This window comes from Oryza sativa, chromosome 8, assembly GCF_034140825.1.
Source record: "Oryza sativa Japonica Group chromosome 8, ASM3414082v1".
Lineage (NCBI taxonomy): Eukaryota > Viridiplantae > Streptophyta > Magnoliopsida > Poales > Poaceae > Oryza > Oryza sativa.
The window spans coordinates 5,485,364-5,500,469 of NC_089042.1; the positions used below are offsets into that span (position 1 = coordinate 5,485,364).

Sequence of the window (15,106 nt, forward strand, 5' to 3'; positions counted from 1 at the left end):
AAAATAGTCACACATAAACTACTATTCATGTTTTATCATCTAAACACAATAAAAATACTAATCATAAAAGTTTTTCAAATAAAACGGACGGTTAAACATTGAACATGAACAGTGCAAAACTACATTTATTTTGGGACGGAGGGAGTACTTAGTTATATAACACTTACACTCAATTACAATACATCAAAATAAAATTTATTAATAATATTTTATCTATATTTACGATTTTTGACATGTTTGTCTCTTTTTTGTTTTATTTAAAAGGGCGATATCCATTGATTGAAAATTCTGCAAGATTCAAATATATTTTTTTTGGAAAAAATACGAACCCTTAATCTATTATTGCAGTACAAATTACCCCCCTCAATTTAAAAACTAGACATTTTTCACTCTCAACTTTTTATAGTTTTGATCCTACGTAACGCACACGTAACAATCTTTCGTATAAAAAAAATAAAAATGATTGGGCTCACTTGTCAGTTCCGCATGAGAGCCCTACCCTTTTTATATTTTTTTGCAACACGGTTCCAGAGAGTTATATAGTAGTAATTCGTCCTATATAAAAAGTTGATGATGAAAAATATCTGGGTTTTGAATTTTCGAGGAAATTCTTACCGCCACAATAACTCAGGGGAAATTCGGACTTCTCTCTTTTTAGTTTTTCTTTCCGATGCTGAATCCAGTTGGGACGACAATAACCTTGTTGTGGGCCCCACCACCACGGGTCCACATTAGTCCACTCCCTCTCTCGAAACGCATCTCGCCGGCCGGTGGCGGCGGCGCGCGCAGCTCCGGCGACCTCCCGGACGGCCGCCGCCATGCTACTGCCGAGGCGTCTTCCTCTTCTTGCTGGTCTCCTGCGCTCGGCCTCCTCCGACGCCTCCTCCATTCCTCCAAACCGAAAGGTGAGGGGAGACGACTAGATGAGGGGCATGACATTTCTGATTCCCCCCCGCCGTGCTAGCCGCTGAATGCGAGAATTTTGCTGCAGCAGCCAACATTTTTTGGGCAGTTTAGGCTTACAATGGCGTCGAATCCCCAACTACTCACTACTTGCTCAAATTAACCCTGATGTATGCGGCATCAGACTATCAGAGTACATTGTTTGTAGCGTGGAAGTTGATTAGATTTGTTTGTGTAATGCTTTAACATCACGTTCTTGTTTGCTTCACAGAATGTCTCAGGTAGAGAAGGGTTTCTATGGAGTTCATGTTATTTTCACAGCACAAGGCATCAGACATCCAGAGAAGGGGAGCAGATGGCTAAGGTACAGATAAGCCATGCGATTTAGGTGTTCTATTCTTAAGCAGGAAATTAGAGGCTGTGATCCTGTTAAAACACACATTATGAAGATAAAAAACTTAGGATATTTATTCTGCCAATATAACCATAAATTTCTGTTGTCTGGATCTGATGTCCTGGCATAATCTTTTATTTTTTCTGTATAGTAGGAGCTGCTAGACCCCCTTGCACTGATTAAAGATGAAGTATCTGAAATCTCAAATAGATTGCGCTCAATGGTGGTAGCTGAGGTGAATGCTCTAACAACAATTTTATACTGTGAGATGCTATATAAATGTATGATGGCACGAATCCTTCACCATTTGTCTTTGTATCTCCTCATGTGAAAAGATTATCGTTGTATCTATGAAATACATCATGACCAGGTACCGGAACTGACGTTAGCAGCTGGGTACTTCTTCAGAGCTGGAGCTGAAGGGAAAAGAACTTGCCCCACTGTAAGGACAGACTTTAATAAGGGTGTAATTGAATATCTTGTGATTGTGCTGCAGACGCAAGTTACTTATAATATGCATACATGCTAACAATTTACTCCTGCCAATTTCATCATTAGAAGCGCCTGGTCATTGATGTGTCAGGTTCTACTATTGATGGCTTCATCTATAAGCATGGACATGGCTGACCCAATTGTTGGTTCAAAGAATGAGATTCGTGAGAGATATATGCGTCTTGCTGAGATAACTGAACTGATTCATGTATAAGTCCAACCTAGCTGTTTCATTTAACTTTTTACCCCTTCCAGAATTATTTATATCAATGACTTATCTCCTACCTGGCACCTTAGGTAACAAGCCTTATCCATGATGATGTCTTGGATGATGCTAATACCAGGCGTGGCATGGACTCACTGAACTGTGTTATGGGAAAGAAGGTAATATAACAATGTGTTTATAACAAGGATAGTTGATGTCTTATGATATTTGCAACAAGGAAAAAGCAGTTTGACAATATAATCTAATGCTTGTAAGCTTGTTTTGTTGAATGGCAAAATGAAATATGGAAGATGTAATTTGAAAAGTATATCTTGATTCTTGAGCTGGTGGATTTCAGTTTGATAGAACATACTATGTATTAAATAGCACTGATTGAACTACTTTATTTTCACTATTTAGTAGTTCTCACAAGCCAATTATCATCAATCTCTTTTACTCTTGAATGTGCAGGCAAGCCCATTTGTTCTATTATCTGCTTCACAATATCAAATCTCTCCTCTTTCTTTTTGGACACACTTCTTTGTTCAGCACATCTTGATCGCATTTTGATGTATCTAGCTTCCATTTACACAATATGTACCAAATAATTAGTGAATCGATGCTCTCTTGCAGCTTGCAGTGCTGGCTGGTGATTTTCTACTCTCCAAGGCATTTTCTACTGCTGCGGTGTCTCTTGACAATGCTGAGGTGTGACTGTTTATCCTTTGTTTGTTAGTGCAATAATCATGTTCCATCCTTATTTTATTCTGTTGTTGATTTCGATACCTAGAATGAAGTTAAGTATACATGTTGATAAATTAAGAAAAAAAAAACAGAGAACCAATTTGTTTTAATTTTGGTGTGTCATCTGCCATGATGCCTTGCATTGTTCTCCATTTCTTGCAACATCAGATTTTATCAGTTGCATTTCAGCATGGACCTTTTGCAGGGCCATAACATCAAGGTTATCCCATTTTTTTCTCTGCAGGTTATATTGTTGCTAGCAACGGCTGTAAATAACCTTGTAACTGGTGAGTTTATGCAGATGAGAATAACTCCAATACAACGTTGCAGGTGCATGTCCAATTCATTAATCACTTTTCTTGGCATTTAAGCTATTCCTGGGCAATGGGACTTTTCCTAGTGATAGAGCGCACAAAGAGCTTGAGAGAAAAATATAGTACTAACTTCATTGTGATGCAATTTATATGTGCTCCACAAGTGAGCAATACTACTTATACCATTCAGTGGCAAAGCCAGGGTTTAGATACAGAAGGGGGGGGGGGGGGGCAGCTTGCCAAGTGACAACAGTTATAAAAATTAATGGTGAATATCCCACAAGTTGCATTGCTGTTTTAGAACTACTAACTACTAAGATAAGAAGCATTGATCTAATGGTTGATAATTCATACATGCTTTAATCCAATGGCAAATATGATTTGATGATACGGCTAAATGCGAGAGTTCTTTTGTAGCAATTAGTGTAATTGGTGGATTGTATCTATATAAAAATAGATGATATAAATAATAAAACTTTTGGGTTGATAGTTTGAAAAAAAAAGATATTTTTGCACAAAAAGCTAGGTTCCAAAAATTCATCGGAAAACAAGTGCATAATAGAGGCAAATGTCAAACCAAGCATGTATACTAGAAAATGATTTGCTACGTGGAAGGAGACCTAATACACCTAAGTCCAACACATAATTAGCATGATTATGAGCTAATCCTCTAGGGAAAGCAATGGCTTGAGGGAGGCCAGGCCTCCCTCCGCCCCTCCCTGGCTTCGCTGCTGATACCATTCATATTTTAAATAGGTCACTTGTGATAAAGTATCAGCTTAAAAAACCTGAGATAGTATTGTTCTAGACAAAAGGGAATAAGGGACTGGAAGAAATTAAAATCAAGTTAGGGTAATCAATTGCATGGCAATCCAATTCCAACACTTCTCTCTCTCTCTCTCTCTAACTTTATTTAACAACTGCTGAATGCATATGCAGCATGGATTACTATTTGCAGAAGTCATATTACAAGACAGCTGCATTGATTTCAAACAGTTGCAAAGCTGTTGCGGTTCTTGCTGGCCAAACAGCTGAAGTTGCGACGCTTGCTTATCAGTATGGCAAACACTTGGTTTGTTATATATATATCCATACTCATTATCTGTTTCTTCTTTTGCTAACCATGAACTACTGACAACTGATGACTTATTTCTGCATTCTCCTGTCAGGGTATAGCTTATCAGTTGATCGATGACATCCTCGATTTCACAGGGACATCAGCTTCACTAGGCAAAGGCTCCTTGTCTGATATCCATCAAGTATTATCATCACTCTTGGTCACTATCATATCAAATTCTTACATTACTATTATTGACTGACAATTCCATGTTATTATGTTACGACTAGTGATCTAGTTTTGAGGTTTCTTTGTTGGGTGTACATCAAAACACTGATTTAATTAGTACAGAAGTGTGATATGCAAGGAATAATAAGTGCTTTATCTGAGCAGGGAATTGTGACGGCTCCCATATTGTTTGCAATGGAAGAGTACCCGCAATTGCGCGTAATTGTAGAACAGGGTTTTGATGACCCCTCAAATGTAGACGCAGTTAGTACCGAGACTTTATTTCATTCTTCTTTCTAGTATGGTTCAAAATTATTTGAGTTGTGAAATGCTCTACAGCTAATTAATTCAATTGGGCTCATTTTATTTTCGCAGGCCCTTGCATACCTTGCCAGAAGTAAGGGAATTGAGAGGACAAGGTTACTTGCTGCTGAACATGCCAAATTGGCAGCAGACGCAATCGATGCTCTTCCTGAGAGCAAGGATGGATCTGTGCTGATCTCAAGACAGGCACTCAAAGATCTTACAGAAAAGCTCATCAAGAGAACAAAGTGAAAATATATTTATAATCGATGAGAAGTGCCATTGGGCAGCAGAATCCTTAAAAGATCTCATCATGTTCTTCTTTGTCAAATCATTACAGCTGAAACCTGCAAGCTAAGCTTTGGATGCATGTTCTACTTCTCCAAATTTTAATGGGTCAGTTTTTTATGGGCTGACTCCATCAGTTCTTTAGGTCTTTAATGGGCTGAATTCTTTCACACGCTAAATTGATTTGCTTGTTCATTTGAATAGGCTCTCACTTGTTAGGCCTTTAACGGGCTGAATTTGTTCCTTTTCAGGCCGTTTCAGGCCGTTCGACGGCCTGATTTTTCTTACTGGGCCTAGTTCATTTCCAAATAGGATTCCTTTAACAGGCTGGATTTTTTACTAGTTGGACCTTTAACGGGCTAATTTAATTTCCTTTTGTGGTTTAATGGGCTGATTTTTATTTCTTTCTAGGCTTGATTGTTTGTTGGAAAAACTACATCAGAGGTCTCTCATCTTATCAACGAATTACAAAATCATCCCTCAATCGAAAAACCAGATATATGACATCTCTTAACTTATAAAACCGGGTTACTATGCCGCCAAATCGATGACAGCTAGATAGGATACCAAATATTGTACTTGTGTGATTCTGATGAATATAGAGCAACACCGGCTTCAGACAACAGAAGTAGAGCTATTACCTTCCAGATAAGGGCCCGAACGTGTCTCCATCTCTTTTATTTCAATCTCGCATATACCCTGCTACCGATGATCTCCATACCATCCAAATTCCGTACTCGTGACATCAAACGTCGACAGTAACATAGACCGTGTTTAGTTCCCACGCAAAAACTTTTCACCCTATCGCATCGAATGTTTGGACACATGCATGGAATATTAAATCTAGACAAAAAAAAAACTAATTACAGAGATTGCGTGTAAATTGCGAGACGAATCTTTTAAGCCTAATTGCTCTATTATTTGACAATGTGGTGCTACAGTAAACATTTTGCTAATAACAGATTAATTAAGATTAATAAATTCGTCTCACAATTTATAGACGGAATCTATAATTTATTTTGTTATTAGTCTACCTTAATACTTTAAATGTGTATCCGTATATCCGATGTGACACGCCAAAACCTTTTTCCCCTCGAACTAAACAGGGCCATAGGACTTGATGGGACACAAATATATCGAATTTGGACAAATATATCGAATTTGGACATGCATATCCAGATTAATTGTATTAAGATGTGTCTCATCTTCTAGATTGCTATATTTTGGGACGGATAAAGTAGTTTGAAATTTGGGAGTTTAACGCAACCTCGATTGTCTATACCATTCACCTTTCTTCCATCGCCAGATTTGATCGTGGTTTTTCTTCAATTTCAATAATCATTTCAGACGGTTCATCAGTACATTTCAATAGGGCAGCTCATGAGAACACACTCAATACCAACCATTGCTTCTACTCACATCTCCAATAAGGCAATAACAGATGCAACGACTATCCAGCTATCATATAGTAATAATAAGTTAATAAAGGCGACAAATTCACAAGGTCATACAAGCAACACAAGCTTGCCAGCAAAAGCAAAAGACTTACTCCAGGATATACACACACACAAACATAGCCCTACTGTAACGATTCTAATTAACCTCCAAATACTAACATCCTGTATTGGTTAAACAAGGCTATAAGAAGATCACAGAGAATAGTAATCATGGTACATAGTGTAAACCTTGGGGTCATCACAATATACATCCTTTGAGTCGACGCAAGATTCAGGGGACGAGAGGGCAGAGTAGTCTTCGTAATAGTCGCCATAGCTACCATCCTCCATCTTGGCCTCGGCCCGCAGAGTCTCAAACCTCGGCTTCCCAAAGATCATGTAGAGTGATCCCATCATCTTCGCCTTCGTTTTCCCCAATGACACGGAGATCTGGACAGTTAACATGAGGCCATTGTCCAGGCAACCAGACATGTTTGATCTTTGCGCAGCGAGCTCGGAGCTGATCATCAACGTGGATTTTGTAGCAGTCGGAAAGGTCGAGGCACTCAAGGTGGGGGCAGCCATCAAGGATGGCGTACACCCCTTTGTTGGTCAGGTTGTTACCTGAAATCTGAAGAAGCCGTAGCTCGTGCATGTTTTCTGCTATGGCAAAGGCATCCACATTTCGCCTTGCCTCCCACTGCTCGAAAGGTTCTTCATATTCGTCATCATCCTCATCCTCATTGTGATGCTCCTTCATCTCATCCTCCATCGCATCATAATCAAAATACGGCATATGGACTCGTAGACGTTTCAGCTGTGGGCGAACAATGCCAACATATTTGAAAAAATCTGCTGACATTTTATGATGCGAACACTCTATCTCCTCTAGAAGTGGACACCTAGCGGCAAGCGTAGCCAATGACTGCCCCCAAACAAATGTGCATGCAATTAGCCGAATGCTCTTCAGTGTACTACTGGCCCTGTGGAGATAAGGACAAAAAATGACAGCAATACATTAAACTGAGCAATGTTACTTAATAAATCCTTAAATATTTCAAATTGTGTAGCTCATATTTTTGTCCTAAAAGCCAAGAACTTGTGCTAATGCACCTCCACAAACATCAATCTATATATTGTAGCTCTCTGCCAGCCATAAACATATAAACCTTTTTTAATTTTAATTTGCAAGGAAGAAACATGCAAATCTAACTTCACGGCGATAAAATAAAGCCTAATTTAACATCGTACTATATATATGCAATCAATTTATTAAGCTAGACGACGCAAGTCTGAAAGCTTAACACGGTCCACATAAATTGCTAAAAGCTCCAACTTCTTAAACCAGGAACTGAATATAGTATTGGGAAAACAATACCTGCTCACGATGTAATCCAAGAGTTCACAAGTAACAAACTTCTGAGCCCAGAACGACTCCATCCGTCCATCGGAGCGGTCTATTGCCGCTTTTGCCATCGCACACAGTATGTCTGTTCCCTTTGAGAAAATCACCTTGTGGCGTGTCATGTCCACGAATCGCCACAGTTCAGGTGACTTTGAAGCCGCCAACCATGAGTGGCACACAAAGCTAGCACCCATCAGAATCTCAACAGTCCCAAGTTTCATGAAGACTGCAGAAAGTGCATCCACTGGAAGCTTGGACCAATCTCTGTTAGTATCAGGTAAGGGATCACCTGGGTCCACCTCCATCGTGCAAAACAAAGCCTACAAATGAGGGTACCATCAGTGAGAAATCGGAATTTGGGAGGAAAACTAAAAATGGTTGTGAGTTATAACAAACATGAGTTACTTATTATATATCTCCACAATAACTGAGGTTTGTACACTACAGCACATGAGGTCTTCCAGATCAAAGTTAATTGTTTCTACCCCCCCCCCCCCCCCCCAATTGAATTCCTCATAGAAATCAAACTTTGATGATTCTATTTGCAATAACCGGTCACAACTTATGTGATCCCACCGAAAAGATCCTTCTTCATAATACCAGATAATGTAACTTAACAAGGAATACTAGGATCATAAAACAATTTACACTGGCAACTAGAGGTCTCCAAGACTCCAACCAATTTTTTGGTGCTACGGTCACTTACTACGGCCAATCATTTTAAAAATTTACCTAAAAAACCTTCAAAGTAATATGGTAAAAAGGGTCCCTTTTAAAAGAAGAAAAAGAAAGAAAGAAACGAAATATCTGCTGGCCGCTGCTCATGTAGGAATTAAAGGATTACTAAATGTACTAAATAAGATGGATGCTAACTGAAAACAAACTTGTTAATTAGCCACTTCAAGAGGAACCCACAAGATAATTTTTTATATACATATTAAAAAAACTGCAAGAATCTTGTAGCCAAATGCCGAAATGCACACAAACAAATCGAAAAAAAAAGAGTAAAAACATCCGAACGATATGCTCTTCAACATCATAAGGCCTGTCACAATAAACAGGGGGGAAATCTGCTGACTTTTGACCGCAGAAATTAGTAGTCAAAAATCAATCTCCCCCTTCTCAGTTCTCACCACTCCTGCGGAACACTAGGAATAGGAAACTAGGGTATCGGCACCTTTCGAAGAATAGGGAACGGAATGGAGCGATACTTGATGCAGCTAGGTGATCGATTACCTACTTACCTTCGCCGGCGGCGAGTTACGCGGCGGCGTCCGCCTCTTCTACTCCGGGCAGCACAGTGGTGTAGCAAGGGTTTCGAGCTCCAACGGGAGACTCCGACTGAAGGTGAAGGGGCCTGGTTTATTTTTGCCATTTTCACCTTTTTATCCCCCTCTCGAGTTGATCGGTGGAAGAACCTTCCGGATTCCTATTTGTTTGACGTTTTTACCCTAGCACAGTGGTAGTGGTTTAAGCTTTGCTATTTGATTGTGTAGGAAATGAAATACTTTTAAAAATGTATTCTTTCCTTTCAACGATATGCAAAAATATGTACGACCCAGCCAAACACGACCTCTTTTTTTTTTCTTCCTTCCATTTTTTTTATTTGAATACCTTTCCTAAAATTTTGGTATCTAGTCTCGTTGTTTAATCCTTAGCTTATTAGCCGCAGTAAAAAAAGTTGAATCTAAAATTTAATTTTAGAGTTAATTTTAATTTTTAATCATAGTTTATTCTTTAGAAAAGCTCTTGAGTCATTAAAAATACATAAAAGCTTTGATCTATAAATTGTTTGATACTCCCTCCATTCCAAAGTACATATAACCTTTCTTACCCTCACCTGCGCCCCACCGCCATGCCGGCTTGCTGGGCCAACCTCCTTCCATCCTCAACCCCACTTATCCCCCTCCCGCCTACCCCTGGTAGGCCCCACGCCGATGATAGCAGGGACACCTCCCGTGCCCCCCCCATGCAGTATGAAGAATGACATAGCGAACTCGTGTAGCATCGGAGACCGTAGGCGAGAAGGAAGAATTAGGTGGGGAGGCGACGCAGCCGGTGCTGAGGGTGAAGATGAGATAGCTCATCATGGCAATGCAACCAAGGTGGGCCACGGGCAACGCCCTCACGCATTTCCCAACGGCTACCGTCCTCCTCCCCCATCAACCGCCGCACACCTCTCCCACCGTTCGCCACTCTTCTTCCCACCCATCGTTGGCCGCATTGGATGCCTAGATTAACATGGGAAGAGAGGGGATAGAGGTGAAACAAGATTGAGCTGCTCAAATGTGGGCTCACGTGGATTCCTCACTGACTTAGCTGCCATGTCAGTTAAAACCGAGAACAATAATGTATTGGGACCCAATATAACCCATTTTAATAGAGAGAATCCCTTATATACCACTCCAAATTAACCGGTTCCCTTATATGCCACTTCAAATTGGCTTCTCCCTTCTATGCCACCGGTTCAAGTTTGTCCTCCCGTTTATGCCATTGACGCCACTGCACCGCTAGTTGTCTATTAACTTCATAGTAAAAAGACGCATTTACCCTTGAGAGTTGGTATACAACCAATAATAAGTATTTTAGTACTAATATAGCTACTGGATACAACATATGAAAATTGATTTTTTTCATCACATGCAATTTTAGCCATCACCATCACAAATAAATTTTCAATAAAAGCATGAAACGTGCAGTTTTTCAACAATATTTTTAATACAAAGAGCATTCTTCACAGGATCTGACAAAATTTTGTTCACTCAAAAAGGATTTAAAATAAATTAGTTATGATTTTTTGAAGTTTACACATTTTTTTCGTTGAGAGGGTATATTGGTCATTTACGAAAAAAACTAACGTTTGACTAAAAGGGCATATTGCTGAAAGATTGCTGGGAGTGGCATAAAAGGGTAAATAAACTTGAACCAGTGGCATATAAAGGAGAAGCCAATTTTGAGTGGCATATAAGGGATTCTTTTTTTTTTTAAGATTAAAGATGCGTTATATCTAGTATTCCGGTTTAGGGATCCAATTTTGAGTGGCATATAAGGGATTCTTTTTTTTTATAAGATTAAAGATGCGTTATATCTAGTATTCCGGTTTAGGGATGATTTTGAAACTCAACAGCAAGACGAGAGATCTTAAGTGAACTACTTTCCTGAACTATTTGACTGCTGTCTTTTAATGGGCTGGATTCTTTTACATGCTAGGCAATTGACAGCCTATAGGAGTACAAAGTCAACTGCTTACGCATGCATTTGAAATCTGTCAAAAATGGTTCCTTCAAAAAAAATAAAAATCTTGAAAAATGTGGTTAATAACCGGCTTCTAGTATAATAACATTGCTGAAACTTACAAAATTAGAAGAAAAAGATGAATCCGTAAAAAAAGAAGAGAAGGAAACACTGCTAACAAGAGTTCAAGAGTCAGAAATATAACTGTACTGACATTGAAATGATCAGTAAATCAAGAGACACCAACGCAATACACTTGCACACCAAAGACTCGTTTGAACGTAGAAAGTTAAGCAAATGCCGAACGGAAGAAATAATTGTTGAGAATATGATGCTAATGAGATGAGCACAGCTCACAATACACTAACATAGCCATTATATTGCTTGCATACACATCTCCAGCTAACAGTCTAACAGATGCAGGTAGAGACTTGTCCAACTACTACATAATAGTAAGCTTAAGCTAATAAAGCACACAGTTCATAAGGTCATAGAAGCAGCATACCCTTTGCCAGCAAACCAAAAGGCCTACTACTACAGGTAAACAGGGTGTATATCGCCACCATTCTAACCTCCCAAAACACTAATAAGGTACTGATAACAAATACTGCAGGTGACACACCCTACGTTGGTTAAACAGCACGTACGCTGGGAAGATCATAGCTATTACTCCCTCCGTTTCACAATGTAAATCATCCTAGCATTTCCCACATTCATATTGATGTTAATGAATCTAGACTTTCACAATGTAAATCATCCTAGCATTTCCTAGATAGATTCATTAACATCAATATGAATGTGGGAAATGCTAGGATGATTTACATTGTGAAACGGAGGAAGTAGTAACCATGGACCATGGTAGACACTGAAAAATACGGAAAATATTGGGGTCATCAGGCTAGGTTCTTCAAGTCGACACGGGGGTCAGGGGACGAAGGGACTTAGTCATCGCCATAGGTACCATCCCCCATCTCCATCTTCTCAAGCAGAGAGCGAGCGAGACCTCTGAAAAGATCAGCCATAGTGACCCTCTCACCGATGGCACGGAGATCTGGGCAGTCACCATCATGAGACCTGGCAACCTGACATGTCTGATCATCGCGAAGCGAGCTTGGAGCTGACCATCGACGTAGATGTCGTGGCAGCTAGAAAGGTCGAGGCACTCGAGGTGGGGGCAGCCATCAAGGATGGCGCGCACCCCTATCTCGGTCAGGTTATGACCTGCAATCTGCAGAAGCCGTAACTCATGCATGTTTTCTGCTATCGCGAAGGCATCCGCATTCCGCCTTGCCTCCCTCTGCTCGAAAGGTTCCTCGAATACCTCACCACCCTCCTCAAGGACATGCTTAATCAACTCATTCTCCAGCTCATCCTGATCAAAATAGTGCATATGGACTCTTAGGCGCTTCAGATTTGGGCGAACTCTGCCAACACATTTGAAAAAATCTGCTGGCATTTTATGATATGAGCACTCTATCTCCTCTAGAAGTGGACACTTAGCAGCAAGCATAGCCAATGATTGCCACTGAATAAATGTGCATGCAACGAGTCGAATGCTCTTCAATGTACTGGCCCTGCATAGGCAATGAAAGAAAATGAGATACGACAATAAACTAAACCAAGCAATGCCAATTAATAAGTCCTGAATATTTCATTTTGCATAGTGCACATTTTCTGTACTCCTTTAAAAGGCTCTAGTGGTGGCAGCAGTGAATCTGCCACCCCAACTACCCCATTGTAAATTTCAGTGTGAATAAAATTTACAAATAACCCCTTAAATTTCTGAATATTAAAAAACAATCAAATCTAAATGGATAACGACATATAAAATCAAATTAAGGTGAATATTATCCATAGGGAAAAGATGGGTAATTCATTTGATAAATAATACGTATTTATTTATTTATTTTAGTCAATAATATAATATATTTTGTTTTATCCGTAGCAAAGTACGGCACTACAGCCAGTCAATTAGTTTTCCTGAAAGCCAAGAAACTGGGCTAAGAAACTTGTAGCAGCTGGCTAGCCATAAACACCAGTGGCGGATTTAGGCCATTTCTGTGGGGTCGGCCGACCCCACAGCTTTTTGAAAAACGTACTATAAACCTCAATTTTCAAGTATAAATCCAAAAGAATTTAGAGAAGTTATCCCACTTAAATACAAATCACTAGTAATTGACCTCACAGGTTTAAATTCCTGGCTCCGCCACTGATAAACACTAAACCCTTTTTTTCTTTTTGCAAGAAATGAACATGCAAAACTAACTTGACAGTGATAAATAAAGCCTAATTGAACATCATACTGTACATATGCAAGCAGTTTATATATTAAGCTACGAGACTTAATTCTGATATCTCAACATGGTCCATGTAAATCGCTAAAAGCTCAACCCCTCAAACCCAGAACCGAATATAGTATTTGGGAAACAATACCTTCTCACAATATAATCCAAGAGTTCACCAGTGACAAACTTCTGGGCCCAGAATGACTCAATCTGTCCATCGGAGCGATCTATCGCTGCTTTTGCCATCGCGCACAGTATGCCAGTTCTCTTTGAGAAAATCACCTTGTGGCGTGTCATGTCCACGAACCGCCACAGTTCAGGTGACTTTGAAGCTGCCAACCAAGAGTGGCACACAAAGCTTGCACCCATTAGGATCTCAACAGTCCCAAGTTTCGTGAAGATTGCAGAAAGTGCATCCACTGGGAGCTCAGACCAATCCCTATCGCTATCAGTATCAGGTAAGGGGCTTGGCACCGCCTCCATCGTGCAAACAAGAGCCTACAAATGAGGGTATCATCAGTGACAAAATCAGAACTTGGAAGGGAAACTAAAAATGGTTGTGAGTTCTAGCAAACATGAGTTATTATATAGTATCACTAAAATGACTGAGGGAAGTTGTAGACTTGTAGTACACGAGGCCTTCCAGATAAAAGTTTTTTTTTGGGGAATATGCCAGAGGCGAATTTTTTCATTAAGAGAAATAAAAGTTATTTACAATCAAAGAAATAACAGCATGAGACAGACCGGAGAGCATTACAAAATTCAAAGGCCTAATTCTCGCAAAACATTTTGGCTACCATGATTCTCTCGGAAGAGTAGGGTGGGGATTGCCGAGTTCGCTTGACAGATCAAAGTTAATTGTTTTGTTTCCTCCATCAAATTCCTCATAGAAATCAAACTTTGATGATTCTATTTGTAATAATCGGTCACAAGTTATGTGATCCCACAGGAAAGAGACCCTTCTTCAACATACCAGATAATGTAACTCAAAAAGGAATACTAGCTAGGATCATAAAACAATTGACACTGGCAATTAGAGGTCTCCAACCATTTTCTGGATCTATGGCCACTTACTACAGCCGTTCATTTTAAAAATCTACCTAAAAAACCTTCAAAATAATATGCTAAGAAAGGTTTCTTTTCAAAAAAGAAAAAAAAACGAAATATCTGCTGGCTGGCTGCCTGGCTGCTGCTCCTGTAAGGAATCGAGAGATTTCTAAATGTACGAAGTATGATTGGATGCTAACTGAAAATAAACTTGTTAATTAGCCACTTCAAGAGGAACCTGCAAGATTCTTTTTTATAAATACAAAGAAAAACTGCAAGAATCTCGTAGCAAAATGCCGAAATGCACACAAACAAATCGAAAAAAAAAAAAACCTAAGGAACATCCCAAGGTATGCTCTTCAACATCATAAGTTACTTATAGAGACCTAGTCACAATAAACAAGGGGGAAATCTGCTGGATTTTGACCGCAGAAATTAGTAGTAAAAAATCAATCTCCCCCTTCTCACCACTCATGCGGAACACTAGGAATAGGAAACTAGGGTATCGGCACCTTTCGAAGAATAGGGAACGGAATGGAACGATCCTTGACGCAGCTAGGTGATCAGTTACCTTCGCCGGCGGCGAGCTACGCGGCGGCGGCCTCTTCTGCTCCGGGCAACACGGTGGTGTAGCAAGGGTTTGGAGCAAAGGAACTCCGATGCTAGCTAGACACTGAAGGTGAAGGGGCCTGGTTTGTTTTTTGCCATTTTTCACATTTTTATCCCCCTCTCGAGTTGGTCAGTGGAAGAACCTTCCGGATTCCTATTTGT

The 15,106-nt window shown here is 39.8% G+C and overlaps 2 protein-coding genes and 1 pseudogene across 6 annotated transcripts; 1 reads left to right on the top strand and 2 right to left on the bottom strand.

Annotated features, from left to right (window-relative positions):
- The first annotated feature begins 733 nt into the window (after positions 1–733).
- LOC9272514 (solanesyl-diphosphate synthase 1, mitochondrial-like) lies at positions 734–5,251 on the top strand. 5 transcript variants are annotated; one of them, XM_015793361.3, is made up of 13 exons: positions 734–905; positions 992–1,073; positions 1,175–1,267; positions 1,449–1,532; positions 1,668–1,739; positions 1,881–1,997; positions 2,087–2,173; positions 2,628–2,702; positions 2,983–3,068; positions 3,992–4,124; positions 4,222–4,311; positions 4,503–4,601; positions 4,713–5,251. In XM_015793361.3, the coding sequence occupies exons 4-13, from the start codon at positions 1,518–1,520 to the stop codon at positions 4,890–4,892; spliced, it is 954 nt and encodes a 317-aa protein (XP_015648847.1). In that variant the 5' UTR covers positions 734–905; positions 992–1,073; positions 1,175–1,267; positions 1,449–1,517; the 3' UTR covers positions 4,893–5,251. The 5 variants fall into 5 exon arrangements, with proteins under 5 accessions (XP_015648847.1, XP_015648844.1, XP_015648845.1 ...); XM_015793358.3 differs by having other exon boundaries at positions 1,452–1,532; XM_015793359.3 differs by having other exon boundaries at positions 995–1,073; positions 1,452–1,532.
- Positions 5,252–6,368: 1,117 nt separating this feature from the next.
- Positions 6,369–9,128, bottom strand: LOC9268520 (F-box protein SKIP19-like; annotated as a pseudogene).
- A 2,234-nt stretch (positions 9,129–11,362) lies between these two features.
- LOC107276429 (F-box protein SKIP19) lies at positions 11,363–15,026 on the bottom strand. The gene is made up of 3 exons (XM_015793585.3): positions 14,907–15,026; positions 13,437–13,786; positions 11,363–12,577 (listed from the first exon to the last, which is right to left on the bottom strand). Exons 2-3 carry the CDS (start codon positions 13,769–13,771, stop codon positions 11,911–11,913), a joined length of 1,002 nt encoding a protein of 333 aa, XP_015649071.1. The 5' UTR covers positions 13,772–13,786; positions 14,907–15,026; the 3' UTR covers positions 11,363–11,910.
- Between the last annotated feature and the right edge of the window lie 80 nt (positions 15,027–15,106).